The following is a 13,468-nucleotide window of genomic DNA, read 5'->3' as shown; positions in this document are numbered from 1 at the left end:
GTTTTTGGTCCATATTTAACAGATGTTATTGGTCCATATTTAACAGATGTTATTGGTCCATATTTAACAGATGTTATTGGTCCATACACATATTTAACAGATGTTATTGCGGGTGTAGCAAAATGCTTTTGTTTCTAGCTCCAATAGTGCAGTAATATCTAACAATACACAACAATACACACAAATCTAAAAGTAAAAGAAACATAGAAATAAGAAACTTAGAAATATTAGGAAGAGCAATGTCAGAGTCCGGAGTACACATTATAGAGTCCGGAGTACACATTATAGAGTACGGAGTACACATTATAGAGTCCGGAGTACACATTACAGAGTCCGGAGTACACATTATAGAGTCCGGAGTACACATTATAGAGTCCGGAGTACACATTACAGAGTCCAGAGTACACATTATAGAGTACAGAGTACACATTATAGAGTCCGGAGTACACATTATAGAGTACTGAGTACACATTATAGAGTCCGGAGTACACATTACAGAGTCCGGAGTACACATTATAGAGTCCGGAGTACACATTATAGAGTCCGGAGTACACATTACAGAGTCCGGAGTACACATTATAGAGTACTGAGTACACATTATAGAGTCCGGAGTACACATTACAGAGTCCGGAGTACACATTATAGAGTACGGAGTACACATTATAGAGTCCGGAGTACACATTATAGAGTCCGGAGTACACATTATAGAGTACGGAGTACACATTATAGAGTCCGGAGTACACATTATAGAGTACGGAGTACACATTATAGAGTCCGGAGTACACATTACAGAGTCCGGAGTACACATTATAGAGTCCGGAGTACACATTATAGAGTCCGGAGTACACATTACAGAGTCCAGAGTACACATTATAGAGTACAGAGTACACATTACAGAGTCCGGAGTACACATTATAGAGTACGGAGTACACATTATAGAGTCCGGAGTACACATTATAGAGTCCGGAGTACACATTATAGAGTACGGAGTACACATTATAGAGTCCGGAGTACACATTATAGAGTACGGAGTACACATTATAGAGTCCGGAGTACACATTACAGAGTCCGGAGTACACATTATAGAGTCCGGAGTACACATTATAGAGTCCGGAGTACACATTACAGAGTCCAGAGTACACATTATAGAGTACAGAGTACACATTATAGAGTCCGGAGTACACATTATAGAGTACTGAGTACACATTATAGAGTCCGGAGTACACATTACAGAGTCCGGAGTACACATTATAGAGTCCGGAGTACACATTATAGAGTCCGGAGTACACATTACAGAGTCCGGAGTACACATTATAGAGTACTGAGTACACATTATAGAGTCCGGAGTACACATTACAGAGTCCGGAGTACACATTATAGAGTACGGAGTACACATTATAGAGTCCGGAGTACACATTATAGAGTCCGGAGTACACATTATAGAGTACGGAGTACACATTATAGAGTCCGGAGTACACATTATAGAGTACGGAGTACACCTTATAGAGTCCGGAGTACACATTATAGAGTACTGAGTACACATTATAGAGTCCGGAGTACACATTATAGAGTCCGGAGTACACATTATAGAGTACGGAGTACACATTATAGAGTCCGGAGTACACATTATAGAGTCCGGAGTACACATTATAGAGTACGGAGTACACATTATAGAGTCCGGAGTACACATTACAGAGTCCGGAGTACACATTATAGAGTCCGGAGTACACATTATAGAGTCCAGAGTACACATTATAGAGTACAGAGTACACATTATAGAGTCCGGAGTACACATTATAGAGTACTGAGTACACATTATAGAGTCCGGAGTACACATTATAGAGTCCGGAGTACACATTATAGAGTACGGAGTACACATTATAGAGTCCGGAGTACACATTATAGAGTACTGAGTACACATTATAGAGTCCGGAGTACACATTATAGAGTCCGGAGTACACATTATAGAGTCCGGAGTACACATTACAGAGTCCGGAGTACACATTATAGAGTACGGAGTACACATTATAGAGTCCGGAGTACACATTACAGAGTCCGGAGTACACATTATAGAGTACGGAGTACACATTATAGAGTCCGGAGTGCACATTACAGAGTCCGGAGTACACATTATAGAGTCCGGAGTACACATTATAGAGTCCGGAGTACACATTACAGAGTCAGGAGTACACATTATAGAGTCCGGAGTACACATTATAGAGTCCGGAGTACACATTACAGAGTCCGGAGTACACATTATAGAGTCCGGAGTACACATTATAGAGTCCGGAGTACACATTACAGAGTCCGGAGTACACATTATAGAGTCCGGAGTACACATTATAGAGTCCGGAGTACACATTACAGAGTACGGAGTACACATTATAGAGTCCGGAGTACACATTATAGAGTACTGAGTACACATTATAGAGTCCGGAGTACACATTATAGAGTCCGGAGTACACATTATAGAGTCCGGAGTACACATTACAGAGTCCGGAGTACACATTATAGATTACGGAGTACACATTATAGAGTCCGGAGTACACATTACAGAGTCCGGAGTACACATTATAGAGTCCGGAGTACACATTATAGAGTCCGGAGTACACATTACAGAGTCAGGAGTACACATTATAGAGTCCGGAGTACACATTATAGAGTCCGGAGTACACATTACAGAGTCCGGAGTACACATTATAGAGTCCGGAGTACACATTATAGAGTCCGGAGTACACATTACAGAGTCCGGAGTACACATTATAGAGTCCGGAGTACACATTATAGAGTCCGGAGTACACATTACAGAGTCCGGAGTACACATTATAGAGTACTGAGTACACATTATAGAGTCCGGAGTACACATTACAGAGTCCGGAGTACACATTATAGAGTACGGAGTACACATTATAGAGTCCGGAGTACACATTATAGAGTCCGGAGTACACATTATAGAGTACGGAGTACACATTATAGAGTCCGGAGTACACATTATAGAGTACGGAGTACACCTTATAGAGTCCGGAGTACACATTATAGAGTCCGGAGTACACATTATAGAGTACGGAGTACACATTATAGAGTCCGGAGTACACATTATAGAGTCCGGAGTACACATTATAGAGTCCGGAGTACACATTATAGAGTCCGGAGTACACATTATAGAGTCCGGAGTACACATTATAGAGTCCGGAGTACACATTATAGAGTCCGGAGTACACATTATAGAGTCCGGAGTACACATTATAGAGTCCGGAGTACACATTATAGAGTCCGGAGTACACATTATAGAGTACGGAGTACACATTATAGAGTCCGGAGTACACATTATAGAGTACTGAGTACACATTATAGAGTCCGGAGTACACATTATAGAGTCCGGAGTACACATTATAGAGTCCGGAGTACACATTACAGAGTCCGGAGTACACATTATAGAGTACGGAGTACACATTATAGAGTCCGGAGTACACATTACAGAGTCCGGAGTACACATTATAGAGTCCGGAGTACACATTATAGAGTCCGGAGTACACATTACAGAGTCAGGAGTACACATTATAGAGTCCGGAGTACACATTATAGAGTCCGGAGTACACATTACAGAGTCCGGAGTACACATTATAGAGTCCGGAGTACACATTATAGAGTCCGGAGTACACATTACAGAGTCCGGAGTACACATTATAGAGTCCGGAGTACACATTATAGAGTCCGGAGTACACATTACAGAGTCCGGAGTACACATTATAGAGTACTGAGTACACATTATAGAGTCCGGAGTACACATTACAGAGTCCGGAGTACACATTATAGAGTACGGAGTACACATTATAGAGTCCGGAGTACACATTATAGAGTCCGGAGTACACATTATAGAGTACGGAGTACACATTATAGAGTCCGGAGTACACATTATAGAGTACGGAGTACACCTTATAGAGTCCGGAGTACACATTATAGAGTCCGGAGTACACATTATAGAGTACGGAGTACACATTATAGAGTCCGGAGTACACATTATAGAGTCCGGAGTACACATTATAGAGTCCGGAGTACACATTATAGAGTCCGGAGTACACATTATAGAGTCCGGAGTACACATTATAGAGTCCGGAGTACACATTATAGAGTCCGGAGTACACATTATAGAGTCCGGAGTACACATTATAGAGTCCGGAGTACACATTATAGAGTCCGGAGTACACATTATAGAGTACGGAGTACACATTATAGAGTCCGGAGTACACATTATAGAGTACTGAGTACACATTATAGAGTCCGGAGTACACATTATAGAGTCCGGAGTACACATTATAGAGTCCGGAGTACACATTACAGAGTCCGGAGTACACATTATAGAGTACGGAGTACACATTATAGAGTCCGGAGTACACATTACAGAGTCCGGAGTACACATTATAGAGTCCGGAGTACACATTATAGAGTCCGGAGTACACATTACAGAGTCAGGAGTACACATTATAGAGTCCGGAGTACACATTATAGAGTCCGGAGTACACATTACAGAGTCCGGAGTACACATTATAGAGTCCGGAGTACACATTATAGAGTCCGGAGTACACATTACAGAGTCCGGAGTACACATTATAGAGTCCGGAGTACACATTATAGAGTCCGGAGTACACATTACAGAGTCCGGAGTACACATTATAGAGTACTGAGTACACATTATAGAGTCCGGAGTACACATTACAGAGTCCGGAGTACACATTATAGAGTACGGAGTACACATTATAGAGTCCGGAGTACACATTATAGAGTCCGGAGTACACATTATAGAGTACGGAGTACACATTATAGAGTCCGGAGTACACATTATAGAGTACGGAGTACACCTTATAGAGTCCGGAGTACACATTATAGAGTCCGGAGTACACATTATAGAGTACGGAGTACACATTATAGAGTCCGGAGTACACATTATAGAGTCCGGAGTACACATTATAGAGTCCGGAGTACACATTATAGAGTCCGGAGTACACATTATAGAGTCCGGAGTACACATTATAGAGTCCGGAGTACACATTATAGAGTACGGAGTACACATTATAGAGTCCGGAGTACACATTACAGTGTAAATTATTCTCCAGACTCTGACATTGCTCTTCCTAATATTTCCATATTTCTTAATTCAATTTTTCTTATTTCAATGTTTATATATATACAGTGCCTTGCGAAAGTATTCGGCCCCCTTGAACTTTGCGACCTTTTGCCACATTTCATGCTTCAAACATAAAGATATAAAACTGTATTTTTTTGTGAAGAATCAACAACAAGTGGGACACAATCATGAAGTGGAACGACATTTATTGGATATCTCAAACTTTTTTAACAAATCAAAAACTGAAAAATTGGGCGTGCAAAATTATTCAGCCCCCTTAAGTTAATACTTTGTAGCGCCACCTTTTGCTGCGATTACAGCTGTAAGTCGCTTTGGGTATGTGTCTATCAGTTTTGCACGTCGAGAGACTGACATTTTTTCCCATTCCTCCTTGCAAAACAGCTCGAGCGCAGTGAGGTTGGATGGAGAGCATTTCTGAACAGCAGTTTTCAGTTCTTTCCACAGATTCTCGATTGGATTCAGGTCTGGACTTTGACTTGGCCATTCTAACACCTGGATATGTTTATTTTTGAACCATTCCATTGTAGATTTTGCTTTATGTTTTGGATCATTGTCTTGTTGGAAGACAAATCTCCGTCCCAGTCTCAGGTCTTTTGCAGACTCCATCAGGTTTTCTTCCAGAATGGTCCTGTATTTGGCTCCATCCATCTTCCCATCAATTTTAACCATCTTCCCTGTCCCTGCTGAAGAAAAGCAGGCCCAAACCATGATGCTGCCACCACCATGTTTGACAGTGGGGATGGTGTGTTCAGCTGTGTTGCTTTTACGCCAAACATAACGTTTTGCATTGTTGCCAAAAAGTTCAATTTTGGTTTCATCTGACCAGAGCACCTTCTTCCACATGTTTGGTGTGTCTCCCAGGTGGCTTGTGGCAAACTTTAAACAACACTTTTTATGGATATCTTTAAGAAATGGCTTTCTTCTTGCTACTCTTCCATAAAGGCCAGATTTGTGCAATATACGACTGATTGTTGTCCTATGGACAGAGTCTCCCACCTCAGCTGTAGATCTCTGCAGTTCATCCAGAGTGATCATGGGCCTCTTGGCTGCATCTCTGATCAGTCTTCTCTTTGTATGAGCTGAAAGTTTAGAGGGACGCCAGGTCTTGGTAGATTTGCAGTGGTCTGATACTCCTTCCATTTCAATATTATCGCTTGCACAGTGCTCCTTGAGATGTTTAAAGCTTGGGAAATATTTTTGTATCCAAATCCGGCTTTAAACTTCTTCACAACAGTATCTCGGACCTGCCTGGTGTGTTCCTTGTTCTTCATGATGCTCTCTGCACTTTTAACGGACCTCTGAGACTATCACAGTGCAGGTGCATTTATACGGAGACTTGATTACACACAGGTGGATTGTATTTATCATCATTAGTCATTTAGGTCAACATTGGACACACTACCATTTTTGAAAGAAAGGCACATTTTTTGTCCATTAAAATCACATCAAATTGATCAGAAATACAGTGTAGACATTGTTAATGTTGTAAATGACTGTTGTAGCTGAAAAAGGTGGATTTTTTATGGAATATCTACATAGGCGTACATTGGCCCATTATCAGCAACCATCACTCCTGTGTTCGAATGGAACGTTGTGTTAGCTAATCCAAGTTTATAATTTTAAAAGGCTAATTGATAATTAAAAAAACCTTTTGCAATTATGTTAGCACTGCTGAAAACTGTTGTTCTGATTAAAGTATTGAGTATCTGGAGAATCAGCATTTGTGGGTTCGATTACAGGCTCAAAATGGCCAGAAACAAATAACTTTCTTCTGCAACTCATCAGTCTATTCTTGTTCTGAGAAATGAAGGCTATTCCATGTGAGAAATTGCCAAGAAACTGAAGATCAGGTAGAACACTGTGTACTACTCCCTTCACAGAACAGAGCAAACTGGCGCTAACCAGAATAGAAAGAGGAGTGGGAGGCCCCGGTGCACAACTGAGCAAGAGGACAAGTATATTGGCGTGTCTAGTTTGAGAAACAGACGCCTCACAAGTCCTCAACTGGCAGCTTCATTAAATAGTACCTGCAAAACATCTCGATGTCAACAGTGAAGAGGCGACTCCGGGATGCTGGCCTTCAAGGCAGAGTTCCTCTGTCCAGTGTCTGTGTTCTTTTGCCCATCTTAATCTTTTATTTTTATTGGCCAGTCTGAGATATGTCTTTTTCTTAGCAATTCTGTCACCCATTGACTTTTCCCACATTTTGTTACAACTTGAATTAAAAATGGATTTAATTGAGATTTTGTGCCACTGGCCTAGGAGTTAAGAAGTAAAACTGTGCTTAACAAGTCACATAATACATTGCCTGGACTCACTCTGTGTGCAATAATAGGGTTTAACATGTTTTTTGAATGACTACCTCATCTCTGTACCCTACAATTATCTGTAAGGTCTCTCAGTCGAGCAGTGAATTTCAAACACAGATTCAACCAGGGAGGTTTTCCAATGCCTCACAAAGAAGGGCACCTATTGGTAGATGGGTAAAAAAACAAGCAGACATTGAATATCCCTTTGAGCATGGTGAAGTTATTAATTACACTTCAGATGGTGTATAAATGCATCCAGTCACTACAAAGATACAGGCGTCCTTCCTAACTCAGTTGCCGGAGAGGAAGGAAACCGCTCAGGGATTTCACCATGAGGCCAATGGTGACTTTATAACAGTTACAGAGTTTAATGGCTGTGATGGGAGAAAACTGAGGATGGATCAACAACATTGTAGTTAATCCACAATACTAACCTAATTGACAGTGAAAAGAAGGAAGCCTGTACAGAATAAAAATATTCCAAAACATGCATCCTGTTTGCAACAAGGCACTAAAGTAGTACTGCAAAAAATGTGACAAAGCAATTACATTTCTGTTCTGAATACAAAGTATTATGTTTGAGGTAAATCCAATACAACACATTGCTGAGTACCACTCTTCATATTTTCAAGCATAGTGGTGGCTGCATCATGTTATGGGTATGCTTGTAATCATTGAGGACTTTGGGAGTTTTTCAGGATAAAAAGTAAACAGATTCGGAGCTATACACAGGCAACATCCTAGATGAAAACCTGGTTCAATCTTCTTTCCATCAGACACTGAGATTAATTCACCTTTCAGCAGGACAAAAACTTAAACACAACGCCAAATATACACTGGAGTTGCTTACCAGGAAGACAGTGGATGTTCCTGAGTAGCAGAGTTACAGTTTTCACTCAAATCTACTTGCAAATCTATGGCAAGACCTGAAAAGGGTTGTCTAGCAATGATCAACAACCAATTTGACAGAGCTTGAAGATGTTGCACAATACAGGTGTGGAACTCTCTAAGAGCCATACCCAAAAAAGACTCACAGCTAAAATCACTGCCGAAGGTGCTTCTACAAAGTATAGTCTCAATGGTGTAAATACTTATGTAAATGAAGTATTGCTGTATTTCGTAATTTGCAAAAATTTACTGAAAACATGTTTTGCCTTTGTTATTATGGGGTATTGTGTGGAGATGGGTGAGAAAAAAAATATTGAATCAATATTGAATTCAAGCTGTAACACAACAAAATGTGGAATTCCTCAAAAGGTATGAAATCTTTCTGAAGGTACTTTAGGCTACGTCCCAAACAGCGTCATCTTATTCCCTTTGTAGTGCACTCATTTTGACCAGGACCCATAGAGCTCTAATTCAAAGTAGTTCACTAAACAGTGAATAGGTGCTATTTGGAGGCACTCTTAAGGACAGGACGGGACGGCCTCCGTATCAGTTGGAAATACCTGTGTTCCGTTTCGTCAACAACGAGATGACGGACTAACTGTTCTAGTTGTTTGTTTCTAGGCGGCATCTAGGCTAAATGACGTTGTTGTTTCTGACGTAGGCTTATGTCATCTCATTTGAATTACCATAAATGCGTAATCTACACTACACAGCAGAGGGAACACCCCCCTATCCACATCGATGGAACAGTAGTGGAGAGGGTAGCAAGTTTTAAGTTCCTCGGCATACACATCACAGACAAACTGAATTGGTCCACTCACACAGACAGCATCGTGAAGAAGGCGCAGTAGCGCCTCTTCAACCTCAGGAGGCTGAAGAAATTCGGCTTGTCACCAAAAGCACTCACAAACTTCTACAGATGCACAATCGAGAGCATCCTGGCGGGCTGTATCACCGCCTGGTATGGCAACTGCACCGCCCTCAACAGTAAGGCTCTCCAGAGGGTAGTGAGGTCTGCACAACGCATCACCGGGGGCAAACTACCTGCCCTCCAGGACACCTATACCACCCGATGTCACAGGAAGGCCATAAAGATCATCAAGGACATCAACCACCCGAGCCACTGCCTGTTCACCCCGCTATCATCCAGAAGGCGAGGTCAGTACAGGTGCATCAAAGCTGGGACCGAGAGACTGAAAAACAGCTTCTATCTCAAGGCCATCAGACTGTTAAACAGCCACCACTAACACTGAGTGGCTGCTGCCAACACACTGACACTGACTCAACTCCAGCCACTTTAATAATGGGAATTGATGGGAAATGATGTAAATATATCACTAGCCACTTTAAACAATGCTACCTTATATAAATGTTACTTACCCTACATTATTCATCTCATATGCATACGTATATACTGTACTCTATATCATCGACGGTATCCTTATGTAATACATGTATCACTAGCCACTTTATACTATACTATGCCACTTTGTTTACATACTCATCTCATTTGTACATACTGTACCCGATACCATCTACTGTATCTTGCCTATGCTGCTCTGTACCATCACTCATTCATATATCCTTATGTACATATTCTTTATCCCCTTACACTGTGTACAAGACAGTAGTTTTGGAATTGTTAGTTAGATTACTTGTTATTACTGCATTGTCGGAACTAGAAGCACAAGCATTTCGCTACACTCGCATTAACATCTGCTAACCATGTGTATGTGACAAATAAAATTTGATTTGATTTGATTTGATTTGACATAACGTGAATCATTTAAATTGCATAAACATTTCTATGTGAATAGACAATATCGATTAAGTGCATATTGGTATGAAGTTGGGATAGTTATCTTTCGAAAATGATATTATGTCAACCTTTGTAACATGAGTTCACTAACACTCGATAATATAACAACATTCACGTCGATATATGAATCGCGTTGGAAACTAAGTCAACACCGTCATCTAGTGGTGTATTATAGCTGAACACACATTGACTAGTTGTAATACATGACTGTATCCGGCTGACGCCAGGGGGCGCCATTACCCCCACGTAGAAGAAGGAGCCCTTGAAGAAAGGAGCCCGTTTTGCTTCCACACCTCTGTGAAATGTAGATGTATGGAACGTCTTTGTATTTAAAAGTCTTTGTAAGTTATGTAGCTTTTTGTACCACCAAAACAAAAACATCTCACACATCTGTAAAAAAACAACAACATATTTTTATTGGATAGCTGCACAGGATGTACAGTAAACTCCTGTCTGCCACCCCAGCAGTGAATACAGTCAACTCTGTAACATACTTCAGTATGGTGTTTAAATGGGGGATGTGGGGGTGATCTGATGCCACACATTTCACAGAGCAAGGAGGGGAGTCGTAACAAGCTAAGATGTATTTTGACCAACAGTTGCCTTGATAGAATACTAACACACACAAAAAATACATTTTGGGGATGTGGGGGTGATCTGATGCCACACTTTTCACAGAGCAAGGAGGGGAGTCGTAACAAGCTAAGATTTATTTTGACCAACAGTTGCCTTGATAGAATACTAACACACACAAAAAAACAAAACATTTTTCTTGAAATACTCTTAACCAGCTCCATAGAACAATGTATTTATACTTCAAAGGTATATATTTACAATTCTAAATAAAAATGTATGTGACTTTATAACAGGATTAGTAAAAAAACTTCCTGGGATAAAAATATCAAATTGTTTCAGTGGCGATGTTCAGAACAGCTACAGTCTAGATATAAATATCATCTATAGAAAGGGCTCTAACCCTGGTGATTTGACTGATAATCTTTTGGCTACACTTGTAAAGGCTGCCAGCCTACCCCATTATGACATCATTGACATGAACGGTGAGACCTGTTCTATGGTTTTCTATTTCTACGTTAGAGACTAGCAGCATCTAACTCCCCAGGGCACCAGAGAGAAGACATTAGGCTATCTATCTATGGGTACGTTCTCGGCCCGACTACATCGTATTCTCTGTTGCATTGTATCAACCAACGGTTGCATGCTACATCACGGACTGCGAGGCCTAACACCAGTTTGTTATATTACATCCGATTGCTGGTATATAAAGGGCTTTATAAAGTCAATGTTATTGATTGATTGGTTGGTTGGTTGATATATCAAATGATGTGCTTAGCAGATAAACTGTATGTTAATTAAACAGACATCCAGGTGTTGTGAGATCTGGCAGGCGTCTACAATGTAGTCAGCCTGGAATCAAATCAAGTCCAATTCCACTTGTCACATGCTTGGTAGACTAACAGGTGTAGACTAACAGTGAAATGCTTTCTTTACGGTCCTTTTACAAAAATGCAGAGTTACAGATAAGATCAAATACACATGATGTAGCCATTATTTCTGAGTGCCCTGTCTGTCTCATCACCTCAATACCTACCCCCCTCCTTCTCCACCTCAATACCTACCCCCCTCCTTCTCCACCTCAATACCTACCCCCCTCCTTCTCCACCTCAATACCTACCCCCCTCCTTCTCCACCTCAATACCTACCCCCCTCCTTCTCCACCTCAAAACCTGGCCCCCTCTTCTCCACTTCAATACCTGCCCCCCTCCTTCTCCACTTCAATACCTGCCCCCCTCTCTCTCCACCTCAAAACCTGCCCCCCTCGCTCTCCACACAGCTGACGCCCAGTGCATTGTTGGGACACAGACAGGAGCGACCTCTGGGTGTGGCCAAACAGAGATGTGTGCATCCTCCGTTGTTCACGGCACAGTAGTTTTTACCTGGTGGGAAGAAAGAAAACAGACATTAGTTAACGCTCCGTGTTAATACTGATCCCTCCCACGTTAAGCCCTGTGGAAGACTAGCGTCCTGTCCAGGAGTTGTAAAAGCCTCACGCAGAAACATGTTCCCGCCACATGGGCTGTTCTGGTTCAGACAGAGAAGGTGACCCGCTGGACACAGTGGTCAGTTCACTAACAAGAATTTAAAGTGACATCAACAGAAATATAACCAGCCCGTCGGTGGAAAAGTTGGGTGGAAATAAAGATTCCTTTACGTTGGTGACTTTCCAATCAGTTCTCCACGTTGATCCAATGTTTGTGCCCAGCGGGTTACAGCGGGTTACTGACGCAGACCAGGAAACTGACGCAGACCAGGAAACTGACGCAGACCAGGAAACTGACGCTAACTGAGGACAACAGCAGATATTCAGGATGTTCCTTGGGTAATACTATCTAGCTTGTATCCACCCCTCCCTTCACACAGTAACATTTAGTCTCCCTACTAGCCCTTCTCTCCTTCTCTCTATGGTACCATAGAGATGTGGGTTATATAGTTCTACTGCTGACAGTGGTACCATAGAGATGTGTGTTATATAGTTCTACTGCTGACAGTGGTACCATAGAGATGTGTGTTATATAGTTCTACTGCTGACAGTGGTACCATAGAGATGTGGGTTATATAGTTCTACTGCTGACAGTGGTACCATAGAGATGTGTGTTATATAGTTCTACTGCTGGCAGTGGTACCATAGAGATGTGGGTTATATAGTTCTACTGCTGACAGTGGTACCATAGAGATGTGGGTTATATAGTTCTACTGCTGACAGTGGTACCATAGAGATGTGGGTTATATAGTTCTACTGCTGACAGTGGTACCATAGAGATGTGGGTTATATAGTTCTACTGCTGACAGTGGTACCATAGAGATGTGGGTTATATAGTTCTACTGCTGACAGTGGTACCATAGAGATGTGGGTTATATAGTTCTACTGCTGACAGTGGTACCATAGAGATGTGTGTTATATAGTTCTACTGCCGACAGTGGTACCATAGAGATGTGGGTTATATAGTTCTACTGCTGACAGTGGTACCATAGAGATGTGGGTTATATAGTTCTACTGCTGACAGTGGTACCATAGAGATGTGGGTTATATAGTTCTACTGCTGACAGTGGTACCATAGAGATGTGGGTTATATAGTTCTACTGCTGACAGTGGTACCATAGAGATGTGGGTTATATAGTTCTACTGCTGACAGTGGTACCATAGAGATGTGGGTTATATAGTTCTACTGCTGACAGTGGTACCATAGAGATGTGGGTTATATAGTTCTACTGCTGACAGTGGTACCA

The 13,468-nt window shown here is 41.5% G+C and overlaps 1 protein-coding gene across 2 annotated transcripts in view; it reads right to left on the bottom strand.

Annotated features, from left to right (window-relative positions):
* Positions 1–10,555: 10,555 nt before the first annotated feature.
* The window catches only part of nid1a (nidogen 1a), a 69,154-nt gene continuing 66,241 nt past the window's right edge, over positions 10,556–13,468 (bottom strand). For both annotated transcript variants that reach the window (XM_090201707.1, XM_090201708.1), the window contains one exon: positions 10,556–12,117. In XM_090201707.1, the coding sequence (XP_090057833.1) occupies positions 11,984–12,117 (134 nt within the window). In that variant the 3' untranslated portion in view covers positions 10,556–11,983. The remainder of the gene's footprint in view (positions 12,118–13,468) is intronic.

The sequence above is a fragment of the Oncorhynchus mykiss genome, chromosome 16 (assembly GCF_057628025.1).
Source record: "Oncorhynchus mykiss isolate SJ-2025 chromosome 16, ASM5762802v1, whole genome shotgun sequence".
Lineage (NCBI taxonomy): Eukaryota > Metazoa > Chordata > Actinopteri > Salmoniformes > Salmonidae > Oncorhynchus > Oncorhynchus mykiss.
This window is presented reverse-complemented; position numbering and strand designations above follow the sequence as displayed.